Here is an 18,317-nt window from a genome sequence, read left to right on the forward strand (position 1 = left end):
TGCTCCTTTAACGGACAAATATGACAAAACATGTCTTTGAAAATTAACACTTACAGGAAATGCCCTCACTATCTTTCATTACTCAATATTTGAGATTAAGATAAAGTTGCAAGGACATCTGCTAAAGTTGCTAAAGCAAGGACATCTCCCCCCCCCCCCCCACTAAACAATTATTTATATTATTACACATTAAAGGGGTAAAACACAAATATTAGGCCTACTGTTGGCCTACAAATCTTTAAATAAATACATTGTTCCATATGCTTTGGATTTAGTCTTTCTGTTATCTACCATGCCTACTAATCATTCATATGATCCAGTACAATACGGTTTTATACTTACATTTGAATGCAAAAATCAATATCAGGCTTTCATCTGAATTCATGACCTACTGTTTAATGACATGGTGTGTGTGTGGGTGATTGCATTTATCTTTCATGTACGTGACAAGGCCAGTCTGCCAGGTCTGGTTCGCTGGAACTGCACAGTTCATTTGAATCTAAACCAACAATTCTACAGTTATTGATTAGTGATTCAAAGGAACCTTCTTTTGTTATGTGAAATTCCCTTCTGTGTAATTCCAAAGAATGTCTGTGTTTTACAACAGTAATATTGTGACATGATATCTTTGGCCTCCTGGGTTGTTGACGCTGATCCTCAGTCATTTGAACGTGTTAATGTCATGTGTTTACATATAAATAAATCTTTCAAATCCAAACAAATCTGATTTCATGACCTACTGAAAAGTGAAAACAAGATGAATGCCAACAAATCCAGATTCTTCCCCTCTCTCTATGACCAGTCCAACGCATGCGGGGATATTTGGACCTCCATTTTGCAGGACCATAATCATTGCAATGCGCAGCAGAAGCAGCAGCAGCCTGTTAGAGACACGGAGCGGTGGCCTGACACGGGCATCCTACTGGTGAACAACTACCAACCTCTGGAGGTGTTTAGTCCTCCGACCGGTATCCATGTAGCCAGGAGGAGCGAAATGGACGAAGTCAACGAGCTGGCTATCCTGATGATGGAGTTGGAGTTGGGAGAGCAGATGGGAGAGCCTTTAGATCACGGGAGATGTAAAATACAGCGCTATTTTTTTCATATGACAATCTGACTTCCAACGCGCTGTTTCGTATTGTAGACCTAGTAGGTCTATGTGACAGACAGACAGTTTGGGGCGTCTGATGCTGTTGTCTATTACAATGTTAGACCTCTTTGGAAAATTAGTGCCAACACTTTTATAAATTGATTGATTCTCTTTCCCTCCCATTATAGATTACTTCCTAAACAACCTTCATACATCTGTCATCCAACAACTGAGAAGAGAAGGATTCAAATCAGGGAAAAAACTATAATTATTGTATCAAAATTACCTTGACTAACAACTATTTATGTTCATAAATAAATCATATATTAAAATCACAAACCACATTCTTCATCAAACAGCCAATCTGTCATCCCTTTTATTGAGTTAATCTGCAAAGATTCAGATCACATAATCTGCCATCCTGTTTCTCTCTTCAGACTGATGCATCAGCATTCACATGTGAAAAGTGTTCATTTCATCACAAAACTGGTCAGCATCTACAGAACAGACAGAAAGGGTTTCATTTTACAATACTGCAGCTACATGGTAACATAACCGTCCATCCTCAACCATGAGTGTTGTCAGTCCATCAGCAAAAGAGATGCTGGAAACAGAAAAGCAACAGAGTTCTGGTTTGGAGTTACAGTAAGAGAGAGTATTCCTCTCCTATTTACACTCAGACACACAGGACGGGCTGGAAAACCCAATCTCCCAGGGTGCATCTGAAAACAGAAACTCTACTGTACAGGGGGTCAGTAAAAAAGGAAATCAGGGTGAAAGACTATGACCTACATCTGAAATAATGCAATAATGTGTCGTCATGATAAACACAGAAGGAGAAAATATGTTACATTTTTGGGACAATTCTTCATTTTAACAGTTTATTTTTGTGTTGCAATACCACCTATGATGTGTGAGGTGATATGCTCTTCCACCCATCCTTTGGTATACTGTGACCAAAACGATTACACTCTTCCCCCTCTCACTTGTTCCTCTTATCAAAGATAATCAAACCAGGCTCATCTCAGCCTTGGTTTCCATGTGTAGACTCATGCATGCCATGTCCACCCATTAGAATACCAAGAGCCACTGTATGAATACTGTACTGAAAAGGACCTTCAGACAAGGTGTGTTCCCTCACTGGGAACGAGAGAATAAAAGCCAGAATCCATGGAGAGGACCAAACTTAGGACTGGGAGCTGCCCTAACCTTTTCACCTTCCTGTCCAGCAACAGTTAACATAACAGACATATACCTATAGGATAAAGTGCATTTGAGCTGGTTCTCGTTAAAAATAAAGAGTTACAGTACAATCATCAAGGAGGAGATCAAAGTCATTGGGATCGACATTCACAATATGATGTAAAGAATGCACTGCTGACAGAGCACCTTGGTCTTTAAAGGTCAAACTAACATCTATGTAGTTAACAGTGTCCCAGTCCACCACTGTCCATATGGACTGTATAGTATCATTATCCCTACTAGAGGACCTTGGTCTTCAAAGGTCAAACTAATATCTATGTAGTTAACAGTGTCCCAGTCCACCACTGTCCATATGGACTGTATAGTATCATTATCCCTACTAGAGGACCTTGTGCCAATCAATCCTGGGGATTTTGTGCATTAAACCAGAGATGCACATCTCCAGTCCTAAAATGTCAAAGAGTCAGTCTGCTTTTTGTCTTATCTGATCATTACTAGAAGAAAAAACATTACAGAATGTAGAAATGTATTGTGTAGAACACAGATATGACACTCTGTTATATAGAATCATTACAGTGCAATACATACTTTCTCTAACATTTGCTGAGTGGATTCTGTGGCCAATTTATGATTTCTTTATGATTTCTAAAGATTTGTAAAGAAAAGAGAAATCTAACTGAGCACTGTGTCAGCATTTAAAGTGTCCTCTCTCCTTTCTGTTAAGAAACACATTACATTTACAGTTGTGTTAAACCCAGTCCAACCCAGTGCCCAAGAAAAGGGCTACAGTACTGGATTTCTGATCATGTTCACGTTGTGAAAGGCAGTTTGGAGGCATCGCCAAGAAACAAGTGAAATTGTTGTTGGCATCCTTCAGATTCAAGTGTTTGTCGACACAATAATCACAGTTTATGAGGCACATGTGTTCTGACAGGTGTGTCTTCCAAACATGGTGTCAGATCTCAACTCACCATTCATATCCATTCATATACAATACCAGCACCTCCTTTTCATAGGAGAAAATCAACACCCTTCTTTAAATCTACTGACTTCAATTGTGCCTAATTTGTGGTCCAATGTAATTTGTGGTCATGTTGTTTTCAAACTACTTGAAATTATACTTAGAAGACATGGCTGAGCACAGACAAAGGGAATCTGACTCAGACCTCAATTATCATTGAAGAACATAACAAGGTAAATCCCCTCTCAGTCAGTGGATGGAATACCCAGGGCCATTGGAGATGACAACAAAACAGAAGTCTCTCTTTTAGTTGAAATGAACTTGTTCTATAAAAAGAGCTAAGATACATGGCATCCCTTTACATGCTTATATATACACATTATACAACGGGTGGGTCTAATCCTGAATGCTGATTGGTTAAAACCGCATTCCAGCCAGTGTCTATTCCACAAGTTACCACCGGCTAAATCTATGATGTTAAAATGTCTATTTACTCTGTTCCATATGACTGCGCAATCCACTGTCTCATCATCCCAGCCAAGCAATTTATAAACTTAATCTCCACTATAAAAAGCATCTAGACATGATCTCCCATTTCCTTTAGACTAACATTTAGTTTTCAACAGCAGAGTGTTGTATTAACCTTGCTCTCTGTCTCTCTGACATTTGCAACATTGTTTCAATATTCAAATTCAACCTCCAGCTGTCCCATAGTAATGAACATGTCGGGAGTCGGGACAGGACAGACAGGCAGCGTTTCTCAACAAGTCAAAATTATGAATCAGCTGGTATCGTTTTTATGGATATATACAAAGAAATGTAAATTGAAAAAAGGTCAAATGAAACGAAGTGCAGCTAGTTTGCAGTCTTTCCAGCTTCAGTTTGAAGTGATTGTGTTAGCTGTGTTGTTGGTTAGCCTCTCTGAACAACAGTGTCCTGACAAATGAGCACATTTTGTATGCCAGGACAAATCGAGCCTCAATAGCTCATTGTTATGGATTAATCCTAATAAATATCTCTAGAAAACAGCTAAAACAAATGCAACTACTTTGCTGTTATTCTAGCTGTAAGTTAGTCTTAGTTGGCTAACAGGAAAGAAAAGGATAAGAACGTTGCCAGCCGGCATGGAAACAGAACATTTAGAACAAATGACTGGGTCACATCCATAAATACAGAACAAAAAGACTGAACGACTCTGTGCTTCTCTACTGTAGCAACCGAACTGATAGAACGAACGACAAGCCGGCTAGATTTGTGTCGGGACTATATCTTGTAGAAGGATGTAATAGTATGACTAAATTAATTTTAAAAAATTATAATAATGAACATATGTCAATCATTATTTGAATATGTTGGTAACACTTCGTATAAAAGTGATGCTCTCGAAACCGGTGTTTGGAGAATATAGTGCCACTGTCTGCCTGCCCTCGAAACCAGTGTTTGGAGAATATAGTGCCACGGTCTGCCTGCCCTCGAAACCGGTGTTTGGAGGATTTAGTGCCACGGTCTGCCTGCCCTCGACTTCGTCTCAGGCCTAACAACAACCGTGCCAATATATCCTCCTAAAACCCTTGGCTCGTTATCACTTCATTCTGATGTTCTGAAGTGGTTGGACCTTTGTGCATGAACATGTGACGACTCTCTCTGCCTCATCAATTGTTCTATTGATGTCATGACATACTCCTCTGTGGGTTGCTAAGGTTACTGTCCTGGTTAGAGAAACACTCATCTTTCATTATTACAGGTCTTTAGATGTGGGGATGACATATGTACAATGTAAAGGAACAGGTAATGTAACTATAGAGACATCGTTAAGAAGAGATGACTGACAGTTTGAGATAGAACACTTTCACTCTTCAGTAACTCCAAAATAACAGCATGATGATGAAACACATCAGAGAAACGTGGGATTTTCCCACTTTGAGAGAGGTGGGGGAGAGCGAGAAATAGAAAGAAAGAGGCTTTTATCAGTCTTAATATACAAATGTCAAAAAAGTTGAGTTTGAGAGTTTGTTTTGTCTCTAGTGTTACAGCATGTTCAGAAAAGAGAATGCTGCAATTCCACCTCCCGGCCACTAGAGGGAGGGATTACACCTGGAACTCAAACATGTCTGTCTGCTTCTTGGCCAGCTTTGCCACCTCCTGGCGGATGGCCTGGACCAGGGCGGATGTGGAGAGACTGCTGAGGGGGACTCTGTCTCTGGGCTCCCCCGCATCGGGCAGGCTCTGTTGGGACGCGGCGGTGGTCGGGGTGGGGGGTGGCCCCATGGCCTGGCCGTAGTGTAGGGGGAGTCTGGGGGAGCTGCCTTGAGGGTAGCGGGGATGAGGGAAGGCCTCCACGTACCCTGGGAGAGCCACCTGGAAGAGAGGGTAGGCCAGGTGTCACCAAAACTACCACACAGGGTTTGATACCCACCAACACGACAGGAAATACAGCTGGTGCTTTGTTTTTATTTTCCAAATTCAACAACATATTATCCTTATTGGATCAGTGTGCTGGGTGAACATTGTCTCTCTTCCACATGTATTACACATATTCAAATGGCTGAAAACAAGGGAAAATATACACAAGCACACTTGGACGAAACTCACACAATAAAATAAATTAACAAGTAAAAATTAAAACGGCGATTAAAATATCTGTGACTTTTAAAAATGGACTTTCGATTCAAACCAAGCATTTGAACTCCACTTATGGGTTAGTTTAGAATGTGGACATGAGATGTGTCTGACTCTATACACACAACTAATCATAGAAATACCCAAAAGAAAAAAGAGAAGAGGTGTTCATTTAGGAAATGTGCTCAACTACCCCGGTATTTTGCTGTGTCCACTCAACGCCAGCCATACATTCAGTTCAGCAAATGGTTTCTAAATGACACTGGTTCGGCAAAAAGACACTGCGTGAAGGCATCTGGTTGAAACAGGCAGACAAACAGGGATACAAAGAACATTCCATACAGAGGAGGAAAGGCCAGTGAGGAGAGGGGAGGTCACATGGTCAATAACAGATCTGACAGAGGAGGAAAGGCCAGTGAGGAGAGGGGAGGTCACATGGTCAATAACAGATCTGACAGAGGAGGAAAGGCCAGTGAGGAGAGGGGAGGTCACATGGTCAATAACAGATCTGACAGAGGGGGAAAGGCCAGTGAGGAGAGGGGAGGTCACATGGTCAATAACAGATCTGACAGAGGGGGAAAGGCCAGTGAGGAGAGGGGAGGTCACATGATCAATAACAGATCTGACAGAGGGGGAAAGGCCAGTGAGGAGAGGGGAGGTCACATGATCAATAACAGATCTGACAGAGGAGGAAAGGCCAGTGAGGAGAGGAGAGGTCACATAATCAATAACAGATCTGACAGAGGGGGAAAGGCCAGTGAGGAGAGGAGAGGTCACATGGTCAATAACAGATCTGACAGAGGGGGAAAGGCCAGTGAGGAGAGGGGAGGTCACATGGTCAATAACAGATCTGACAGAGGGGGCAAGGCCAGTGAGGAGAGGGGAGGTCACATGGTCAATAACAGATAGACAGAGGGGGAAAGGCCAGTGAGGAGAGGGGAGGTCACATGGTCAATAACAGATCTGACAGAGGAGGAAAGGCCAGTGAGGAGAGGGGAGGTCACATGGTCAATAACAGATCTGACAGAGGAGGAAAGGCCAGTGAGGAGAGGGGAGGTCACATGGTCAATAACAGATCTGACAGAGGGGGAAAGGCCAGTGAGGAGAGGGGAGGTCACATGGTCAATAACAGATCTGACAGAGGGGGAAAGGCCAGTGAGGAGAGGGGAGGTCACATGATCAATAACAGATCTGACAGAGGGGGAAAGGCCAGTGAGGAGAGGGGAGGTCACATGATCAATAACAGATCTGACAGAGGAGGAAAGGCCAGTGAGGAGAGGAGAGGTCACATAATCAATAACAGATCTGACAGAGGGGGAAAGGCCAGTGAGGAGAGGAGAGGTCACATGGTCAATAACAGATCTGACAGAGGGGGAAAGGCCAGTGAGGAGAGGGGAGGTCACATGGTCAATAACAGATCTGACAGAGGGGGCAAGGCCAGTGAGGAGAGGGGAGGTCACATGGTCAATAACAGATAGACAGAGGGGGAAAGGCCAGTGAGGAGAGGGGAGGTCACATGGTCAATAACAGATAGACAGAGGGGGAAAGGCCAGTGAGGAGAGGGGAGGTCACATGGTCAATAACAGATCTGACAGTGGGGGCAAGGCCAGTGAGGAGAGGGGAGGTCACATGGTCAATAACAGATAGACAGAGGGGGAAAGGCCAGTGAGGAGAGGGGAGGTCACATGGTCAATAACAGATAGACAGAGGGGGAAAGGCCAGTGAGGAGAGGGGAGGTCACATGGTCAATAACAGATCTGACAGAGGGGGAAAGGCCAGTGAGGAGAGGGGAGGTCACATGGTCAATAACAGATAGACAGAGGGGGAAAGGCCAGTGAGGAGAGGGGAGGTCACATGGTCAATAACAGATAGACAGAGGGGGAAAGGCCAGTGAGGAGAGGGGAGGTCACATGGTCAATAACAGATCTGACAGAGGGGGAAAGGCCAGTGAGGAGAGGGGAGGTCACATGATCAATAACAGATCTGACAGAGGGGGAAAGGCCAGTGAGGAGAGGGGAGGTCACATGGTCAATAACAGATCTGACAGAGGGGGAAAGGCCAGTGAGGAGAGGGGAGGTCACATGGTCAATAACAGATCTGACAGAGGAGGAAAGGCCAGTGAGGAGAGGGGAGGTCACATGATCAATAACAGATCTGACAGAGGGGGAAAGGCCAGTGAGGAGAGGGGAGGTCACATGGTCAATAACAGATCTGACAGAGGGGGAAAGGCCAGTGAGGAGAGGGGAGGTCACATGGTCAATAACAGATCTGACAGAGGGGGAAAGGCCAGTGAGGAGAGGGGAGGTCACATGGTCAATAACAGATCTGACAGAGGGGGAAAGGCCAGTGAGGAGAGGGGAGGTCACATGGTCAATAACAGATCTGACAGAGGGGGAAAGGCCAGTGAGGAGAGGGGAGGTCACATGGTCAATAACAGATCTGACAGAGGGGGCAAGGCCAGTGAGGAGAGGGGAGGTCACATGGTCAATAACAGATAGACAGAGGGGGAAAGGCCAGTGAGGAGAGGGGAGGTCACATGGTCAATAACAGATAGACAGAGGGGGAAAGGCCAGTGAGGAGAGGGGAGGTCACATGGTCAATAACAGATCTGACAGTGGGGGCAAGGCCAGTGAGGAGAGGGGAGGTCACATGGTCAATAACAGATAGACAGAGGGGGAAAGGCCAGTGAGGAGAGGGGAGGTCACATGGTCAATAACAGATAGACAGAGGGGGAAAGGCCAGTGAGGAGAGGGGAGGTCACATGGTCAATAACAGATCTGACAGAGGGGGAAAGGCCAATGAGGAGAGGGGAGGTCACATGATCAATAACAGATCTGACAGAGGGGGAAAGGCCAGTGAGGAGAGGGGAGGTCACATGGTCAATAACAGATCTGACAGAGGGGGAAAGGCCAGTGAGGAGAGGGGAGGTCACATGATCAATAACAGATCTGACAGAGGAGGAAAGGCCAGTGAGGAGAGGGGAGGTCACATGGTCAATAACAGATCTGACAGAGGGGGAAAGGCCAGTGAGGAGAGGGGAGGTCACATGGTCAATAACAGATCTGACAGAGGGGGAAAGGCCAGTGAGGAGAGGGGAGGTCACATGGTCAATAACAGATCTGACAGAGGGGGAAAGGCCAGTGAGGAGAGGGGAGGTCACATGGTCAATAACAGATCTGACAGAGGGGGAAAGGCCAGTGAGGAGAGGGGAGGTCACATGGTCAATAACAGATCTGACAGAGGGGGAAAGGCCAGTGAGGAGAGGGGAGGTCACATGGTCAATAACAGATCTGACAGAGGGGGAAAGGCCAGTGAGGAGAGGGGAGGTCACATGGTCAATAACAGATCTGACAGAGGGGGAAAGGCCAGTGAGGAGAGGGGAGGTCACATGATCAATAACAGATCTGACAGAGGAGGAAAGGCCAGTGAGGAGAGGAGAGGTCACATAATCAATAACAGATCTGACAGAGGGGGAAAGGCCAGTGAGGAGAGGAGAGGTCACATGGTCAATAACAGATCTGACAGAGGGGGAAAGGCCAGTGAGGAGAGGGGAGGTCACATGGTCAATAACAGATCTGACAGAGGGGGCAAGGCCAGTGAGGAGAGGGGAGGTCACATGGTCAATAACAGATAGACAGAGGGGGAAAGGCCAGTGAGGAGAGGGGAGGTCACATGGTCAATAACAGATAGACAGAGGGGGAAAGGCCAGTGAGGAGAGGGGAGGTCACATGGTCAATAACAGATCTGACAGTGGGGGCAAGGCCAGTGAGGAGAGGGGAGGTCACATGGTCAATAACAGATAGACAGAGGGGGAAAGGCCAGTGAGGAGAGGGGAGGTCACATGGTCAATAACAGATCTGACAGAGGGGGAAAGGCCAGTGAGGAGAGGGGAGGTCACATGGTCAATAACAGATAGACAGAGGGGGAAAGGCCAGTGAGGAGAGGGGAGGTCACATGGTCAATAACAGATAGACAGAGGGGGAAAGGCCAGTGAGGAGAGGGGAGGTCACATGGTCAATAACAGATCTGACAGAGGGGGAAAGGCCAGTGAGGAGAGGGGAGGTCACATGATCAATAACAGATCTGACAGAGGGGGAAAGGCCAGTGAGGAGAGGGGAGGTCACATGGTCAATAACAGATCTGACAGAGGGGGAAAGGCCAGTGAGGAGAGGGGAGGTCACATGGTCAATAACAGATCTGACAGAGGAGGAAAGGCCAGTGAGGAGAGGGGAGGTCACATGATCAATAACAGATCTGACAGAGGGGGAAAGGCCAGTGAGGAGAGGGGAGGTCACATGGTCAATAACAGATCTGACAGAGGGGGAAAGGCCAGTGAGGAGAGGGGAGGTCACATGGTCAATAACAGATCTGACAGAGGGGGAAAGGCCAGTGAGGAGAGGGGAGGTCACATGGTCAATAACAGATCTGACAGAGGGGGAAAGGCCAGTGAGGAGAGGGGAGGTCACATGGTCAATAACAGATCTGACAGAGGGGGAAAGGCCAGTGAGGAGAGGGGAGGTCACATGGTCAATAACAGATCTGACAGAGGGGGCAAGGCCAGTGAGGAGAGGGGAGGTCACATGGTCAATAACAGATAGACAGAGGGGGAAAGGCCAGTGAGGAGAGGGGAGGTCACATGGTCAATAACAGATAGACAGAGGGGGAAAGGCCAGTGAGGAGAGGGGAGGTCACATGGTCAATAACAGATCTGACAGTGGGGGCAAGGCCAGTGAGGAGAGGGGAGGTCACATGGTCAATAACAGATAGACAGAGGGGGAAAGGCCAGTGAGGAGAGGGGAGGTCACATGGTCAATAACAGATAGACAGAGGGGGAAAGGCCAGTGAGGAGAGGGGAGGTCACATGGTCAATAACAGATCTGACAGAGGGGGAAAGGCCAATGAGGAGAGGGGAGGTCACATGATCAATAACAGATCTGACAGAGGGGGAAAGGCCAGTGAGGAGAGGGGAGGTCACATGGTCAATAACAGATCTGACAGAGGGGGAAAGGCCAGTGAGGAGAGGGGAGGTCACATGATCAATAACAGATCTGACAGAGGAGGAAAGGCCAGTGAGGAGAGGGGAGGTCACATGGTCAATAACAGATCTGACAGAGGGGGAAAGGCCAGTGAGGAGAGGGGAGGTCACATGGTCAATAACAGATCTGACAGAGGGGGAAAGGCCAGTGAGGAGAGGGGAGGTCACATGGTCAATAACAGATCTGACAGAGGGGGAAAGGCCAGTGAGGAGAGGGGAGGTCACATGGTCAATAACAGATCTGACAGAGGGGGAAAGGCCAGTGAGGAGAGGGGAGGTCACATGGTCAATAACAGATCTGACAGAGGGGGAAAGGCCAGTGAGGAGAGGGGAGGTCACATGGTCAATAACAGATCTGACAGAGGGGGAAAGGCCAGTGAGGAGAGGGGAGGTCACATGGTCAATAACAGATCTGACAGAGGGGGAAAGGCCAGTGAGGAGAGGGGAGGTCACATGGTCAATAACAGATCTGACAGAGGGGGAAAGGCCAGTGAGGAGAGGGGAGGTCACATGATCAATAACAGATAGACAGAGGAGGAAAGGCCAGTGAGGAGAGGGGAGGTCACATGGTCAATAACAGATCTGACAGAGGGGGAAAGGCCAGTGAGGAGAGGGGAGGTCACATGATCAATAACAGATCTGACAGAGGGGGAAAGGCCAGTGAGGAGAGGGGAGGTCACATGGTCAATAACAGATCTGACAGAGGAGGAAAGGCCAGTGAGGAGAGGGGAGGTCACATGGTCAATAACAGATCTGACAGAGGGGGAAAGGCCAGTGAGGAGAGGGGAGGTCACATGATCAATAACAGATCTGACAGAGGGGGAAAGGCCAGTGAGGAGAGGGGAGGTCACATGGTCAATAACAGATCTGACAGAGGGGGAAAGGCCAGTGAGGAGAGGGGAGGTCACATGGTCAATAACAGATCTGACAGAGGAGGAAAGGCCAGTGAGGAGAGGGGAGGTCACATGATCAATAACAGATCTGACAGAGGGGGAAAGGCCAGTGAGGAGAGGGGAGGTCACATGGTCAATAACAGATCTGACAGAGGGGGAAAGGCCAGTGAGGAGAGGGGAGGTCACATGGTCAATAACAGATCTGACAGAGGGGGAAAGGCCAGTGAGGAGAGGGGAGGTCACATGGTCAATAACAGATCTGACAGAGGGGGAAAGGCCAGTGAGGAGAGGGGAGGTCACATGGTCAATAACAGATCTGACAGAGGGGGAAAGGCCAGTGAGGAGAGGGGAGGTCACATGGTCAATAACAGATCTGACAGAGGGGGCAAGGCCAGTGAGGAGAGGGGAGGTCACATGGTCAATAACAGATAGACAGAGGGGGAAAGGCCAGTGAGGAGAGGGGAGGTCACATGGTCAATAACAGATAGACAGAGGGGGAAAGGCCAGTGAGGAGAGGGGAGGTCACATGGTCAATAACAGATCTGACAGTGGGGGCAAGGCCAGTGAGGAGAGGGGAGGTCACATGGTCAATAACAGATAGACAGAGGGGGAAAGGCCAGTGAGGAGAGGGGAGGTCACATGGTCAATAACAGATAGACAGAGGGGGAAAGGCCAGTGAGGAGAGGGGAGGTCACATGGTCAATAACAGATCTGACAGAGGGGGAAAGGCCAATGAGGAGAGGGGAGGTCACATGATCAATAACAGATCTGACAGAGGGGGAAAGGCCAGTGAGGAGAGGAGAGGTCACATAATCAATAACAGATCTGACAGAGGGGGAAAGGCCAGTGAGGAGAGGAGAGGTCACATGGTCAATAACAGATCTGACAGAGGGGGAAAGGCCAGTGAGGAGAGGGGAGGTCACATGGTCAATAACAGATCTGACAGAGGGGGCAAGGCCAGTGAGGAGAGGGGAGGTCACATGGTCAATAACAGATAGACAGAGGGGGAAAGGCCAGTGAGGAGAGGGGAGGTCACATGGTCAATAACAGATAGACAGAGGGGGAAAGGCCAGTGAGGAGAGGGGAGGTCACATGGTCAATAACAGATCTGACAGTGGGGGCAAGGCCAGTGAGGAGAGGGGAGGTCACATGGTCAATAACAGATAGACAGAGGGGGAAAGGCCAGTGAGGAGAGGGGAGGTCACATGGTCAATAACAGATAGACAGAGGGGGAAAGGCCAGTGAGGAGAGGGGAGGTCACATGGTCAATAACAGATCTGACAGAGGGGGAAAGGCCAGTGAGGAGAGGGGAGGTCACATGGTCAATAACAGATAGACAGAGGGGGAAAGGCCAGTGAGGAGAGGGGAGGTCACATGGTCAATAACAGATAGACAGAGGGGGAAAGGCCAGTGAGGAGAGGGGAGGTCACATGGTCAATAACAGATCTGACAGAGGGGGAAAGGCCAGTGAGGAGAGGGGAGGTCACATGATCAATAACAGATCTGACAGAGGGGGAAAGGCCAGTGAGGAGAGGGGAGGTCACATGGTCAATAACAGATCTGACAGAGGGGGAAAGGCCAGTGAGGAGAGGGGAGGTCACATGGTCAATAACAGATCTGACAGAGGAGGAAAGGCCAGTGAGGAGAGGGGAGGTCACATGATCAATAACAGATCTGACAGAGGGGGAAAGGCCAGTGAGGAGAGGGGAGGTCACATGGTCAATAACAGATCTGACAGAGGGGGAAAGGCCAGTGAGGAGAGGGGAGGTCACATGGTCAATAACAGATCTGACAGAGGGGGAAAGGCCAGTGAGGAGAGGGGAGGTCACATGGTCAATAACAGATCTGACAGAGGGGGAAAGGCCAGTGAGGAGAGGGGAGGTCACATGGTCAATAACAGATCTGACAGAGGGGGAAAGGCCAGTGAGGAGAGGGGAGGTCACATGGTCAATAACAGATCTGACAGAGGGGGCAAGGCCAGTGAGGAGAGGGGAGGTCACATGGTCAATAACAGATAGACAGAGGGGGAAAGGCCAGTGAGGAGAGGGGAGGTCACATGGTCAATAACAGATAGACAGAGGGGGAAAGGCCAGTGAGGAGAGGGGAGGTCACATGGTCAATAACAGATCTGACAGTGGGGGCAAGGCCAGTGAGGAGAGGGGAGGTCACATGGTCAATAACAGATAGACAGAGGGGGAAAGGCCAGTGAGGAGAGGGGAGGTCACATGGTCAATAACAGATAGACAGAGGGGGAAAGGCCAGTGAGGAGAGGGGAGGTCACATGGTCAATAACAGATCTGACAGAGGGGGAAAGGCCAATGAGGAGAGGGGAGGTCACATGATCAATAACAGATCTGACAGAGGGGGAAAGGCCAGTGAGGAGAGGGGAGGTCACATGGTCAATAACAGATCTGACAGAGGGGGAAAGGCCAGTGAGGAGAGGGGAGGTCACATGATCAATAACAGATCTGACAGAGGAGGAAAGGCCAGTGAGGAGAGGGGAGGTCACATGGTCAATAACAGATCTGACAGAGGGGGAAAGGCCAGTGAGGAGAGGGGAGGTCACATGGTCAATAACAGATCTGACAGAGGGGGAAAGGCCAGTGAGGAGAGGGGAGGTCACATGGTCAATAACAGATCTGACAGAGGGGGAAAGGCCAGTGAGGAGAGGGGAGGTCACATGGTCAATAACAGATCTGACAGAGGGGGAAAGGCCAGTGAGGAGAGGGGAGGTCACATGGTCAATAACAGATCTGACAGAGGGGGAAAGGCCAGTGAGGAGAGGGGAGGTCACATGGTCAATAACAGATCTGACAGAGGGGGAAAGGCCAGTGAGGAGAGGGGAGGTCACATGGTCAATAACAGATCTGACAGAGGGGGAAAGGCCAGTGAGGAGAGGGGAGGTCACATGGTCAATAACAGATCTGACAGAGGGGGAAAGGCCAGTGAGGAGAGGGGAGGTCACATGATCAATAACAGATAGACAGAGGAGGAAAGGCCAGTGAGGAGAGGGGAGGTCACATGGTCAATAACAGATCTGACAGAGGGGGAAAGGCCAGTGAGGAGAGGGGAGGTCACATGATCAATAACAGATCTGACAGAGGGGGAAAGGCCAGTGAGGAGAGGGGAGGTCACATGGTCAATAACAGATCTGACAGAGGAGGAAAGGCCAGTGAGGAGAGGGGAGGTCACATGGTCAATAACAGATCTGACAGAGGGGGAAAGGCCAGTGAGGAGAGGGGAGGTCACATGATCAATAACAGATCTGACAGAGGGGGAAAGGCCAGTGAGGAGAGGGGAGGTCACATGGTCAATAACAGATCTGACAGAGGGGGAAAGGCCAGTGAGGAGAGGGGAGGTCACATGGTCAATAACAGATCTGACAGAGGAGGAAAGGCCAGTGAGGAGAGGGGAGGTCACATGATCAATAACAGATCTGACAGAGGGGGAAAGGCCAGTGAGGAGAGGGGAGGTCACATGGTCAATAACAGATCTGACAGAGGGGGAAAGGCCAGTGAGGAGAGGGGAGGTCACATGGTCAATAACAGATCTGACAGAGGGGGAAAGGCCAGTGAGGAGAGGGGAGGTCACATGGTCAATAACAGATCTGACAGAGGGGGAAAGGCCAGTGAGGAGAGGGGAGGTCACATGGTCAATAACAGATCTGACAGAGGGGGAAAGGCCAGTGAGGAGAGGGGAGGTCACATGGTCAATAACAGATCTGACAGAGGGGGCAAGGCCAGTGAGGAGAGGGGAGGTCACATGGTCAATAACAGATAGACAGAGGGGGAAAGGCCAGTGAGGAGAGGGGAGGTCACATGGTCAATAACAGATAGACAGAGGGGGAAAGGCCAGTGAGGAGAGGGGAGGTCACATGGTCAATAACAGATCTGACAGTGGGGGCAAGGCCAGTGAGGAGAGGGGAGGTCACATGGTCAATAACAGATAGACAGAGGGGGAAAGGCCAGTGAGGAGAGGGGAGGTCACATGGTCAATAACAGATAGACAGAGGGGGAAAGGCCAGTGAGGAGAGGGGAGGTCACATGGTCAATAACAGATCTGACAGAGGGGGAAAGGCCAATGAGGAGAGGGGAGGTCACATGATCAATAACAGATCTGACAGAGGGGGAAAGGCCAGTGAGGAGAGGGGAGGTCACATGGTCAATAACAGATCTGACAGAGGGGGAAAGGCCAGTGAGGAGAGGGGAGGTCACATGATCAATAACAGATCTGACAGAGGAGGAAAGGCCAGTGAGGAGAGGGGAGGTCACATGGTCAATAACAGATCTGACAGAGGGGGAATGGCCAGTGAGGAGAGGGGAGGTCACATGGTCAATAACAGATCTGACAGAGGGGGAAAGGCCAGTGAGGAGAGGGGAGGTCACATGGTCAATAACAGATCTGACAGAGGGGGAAAGGCCAGTGAGGAGAGGGGAGGTCACATGGTCAATAACAGATCTGACAGAGGGGGAAAGGCCAGTGAGGAGAGGGGAGGTCACATGGTCAATAACAGATCTGACAGAGGGGGAAAGGCCAGTGAGGAGAGGGGAGGTCACATGGTCAATAACAGATCTGACAGAGGGGGAAAGGCCAGTGAGGAGAGGGGAGGTCACATGGTCAATAACAGATCTGACAGAGGGGGAAAGGCCAGTGAGGAGAGGGGAGGTCACATGGTCAATAACAGATCTGACAGAGGGGGAAAGGCCAGTGAGGAGAGGGGAGGTCACATGATCAATAACAGATAGACAGAGGAGGAAAGGCCAGTGAGGAGAGGGGAGGTCACATGGTCAATAACAGATCTGACAGAGGGGGAAAGGCCAGTGAGGAGAGGGGAGGTCACATGATCAATAACAGATCTGACAGAGGGGGAAAGGCCAGTGAGGAGAGGGGAGGTCACATGGTCAATAACAGATCTGACAGAGGAGGAAAGGCCAGTGAGGAGAGGGGAGGTCACATGGTCAATAACAGATCTGACAGAGGGGGAAAGGCCAGTGAGGAGAGGGGAGGTCACATGGTCAATAACAGATCTGACAGTGGGGGCAAGGCCAGTGAGGAGAGGGGAGGTCACATGGTCAATAACAGATCTGACAGAGGGGGAAAGGCCAGTGAGGAGAGGGGAGGTCACATGGTCAATAACAGATCTGACAGAGGAGGAAAGGCCAGTGAGGAGAGGGGAGGTCACATGGTCAATAACAGATCTGACAGAGGGGGAAAGGCCAGTGAGGAGAGGGGAGGTCACATGGTCAATAACAGATCTGACAGAGGGGGAAAGGCCAGTGAGGAGAGGGGAGGTCACATGGTCAATAACAGATCTGACAGAGGGGGAAAGGCCAGTGAGGAGAGGGGAGGTCACATGGTCAATAACAGATCTGACAGAGGGGGAAAGGCCAGTGAGGAGAGGGGAGGTCACATGGTCAATAACAGATCTGACAGAGGGGGAAAGGCCAGTGAGGAGAGGGGAGGTCACATGATCAATAACAGATAGACAGAGGAGGAAAGGCCAGTGAGGAGAGGGGAGGTCACATGGTCAATAACAGATCTGACAGAGGGGGAAAGGCCAGTGAGGAGAGGGGAGGTCACATGATCAATAACAGATCTGACAGAGGGGGAAAGGCCAGTGAGGAGAGGGGAGGTCACATGGTCAATAACAGATCTGACAGAGGAGGAAAGGCCAGTGAGGAGAGGGGAGGTCACATGGTCAATAACAGATCTGACAGAGGGGGAAAGGCCAGTGAGGAGAGGGGAGGTCACATGGTCAATAACAGATCTGACAGTGGGGGCAAGGCCAGTGAGGAGAGGGGAGGTCACATGGTCAATAACAGATCTGACAGAGGGGGAAAGGCCAGTGAGGAGAGGGGAGGTCACATGGTCAATAACAGATCTGACAGAGGAGGAAAGGCCAGTGAGGAGAGGGGAGGTCACATGGTCAATAACAGATCTGACAGAGGGGGAAAGGCCAGTGAGGAGAGGGGAGGTCACATGGTCAATAACAGATCTGACAGAGGGGGAAAGGCCAGTGAGGAGAGGGGAGGTCACATGATCAATAACAGATCTGACAGAGGAGGAAAGGCCAGTGAGGAGAGGGGAGGTCACATGATCAATAACAGATCTGACAGAGGGGGCAAGGCCAGTGAGGAGAGGGGAGGTCACATGGGCAATAACAGATAGACAGAGGGGGAAATGGAACCTGTTTCATGTTAACAGACAGAGAGAGAGAGAGACAGAGAAAGTATTGTGAACCCAATCCTTCTCAATGGTAGATGAGGAAAGGCCAGTGAGGAGAGGGGAGGTCACATGGTCAATAACAGATAGACAGAGGGGGAAAGGCCAGTGAGGAGAGGGGAGGTCACATGGTCAATAACAGATCTGACAGAGGGGGAAAGGCCAGTGAGGAGAGGGGAGGTCACATGATCAATAACAGATCTGACAGAGGGGGAAAGGCCAGTGAGGAGAGGGGAGGTCACATGATCAATAACAGATCTGACAGTGGGGGCAAGGCCAGTGAGGAGAGGGGAG

General features: G+C 49.2%; 1 protein-coding gene across 1 annotated transcript in view; it reads right to left on the reverse strand.

Annotated features, from left to right (window-relative positions):
• Nucleotides 1-1,458: 1,458 nt before the first annotated feature.
• The window catches only part of LOC149971467 (UPF0606 protein KIAA1549L-like), a 33,379-nt gene continuing 16,520 nt past the window's right edge, over nucleotides 1,459-18,317 (reverse strand). Inside the window, exon 8 of the mRNA XM_090221654.1 lies at nucleotides 1,459-5,612. Coding sequence (XP_090077780.1) covers nucleotides 5,343-5,612 — 270 coding nt within the window. The 3' untranslated portion in view covers nucleotides 1,459-5,342. The remainder of the gene's footprint in view (nucleotides 5,613-18,317) is intronic.

This window comes from Oncorhynchus mykiss, chromosome 26 (genome assembly GCF_057628025.1).
Source record: "Oncorhynchus mykiss isolate SJ-2025 chromosome 26, ASM5762802v1, whole genome shotgun sequence".
In the NCBI taxonomy this organism is placed as follows: Eukaryota; Metazoa; Chordata; class Actinopteri; order Salmoniformes; family Salmonidae; genus Oncorhynchus; species Oncorhynchus mykiss.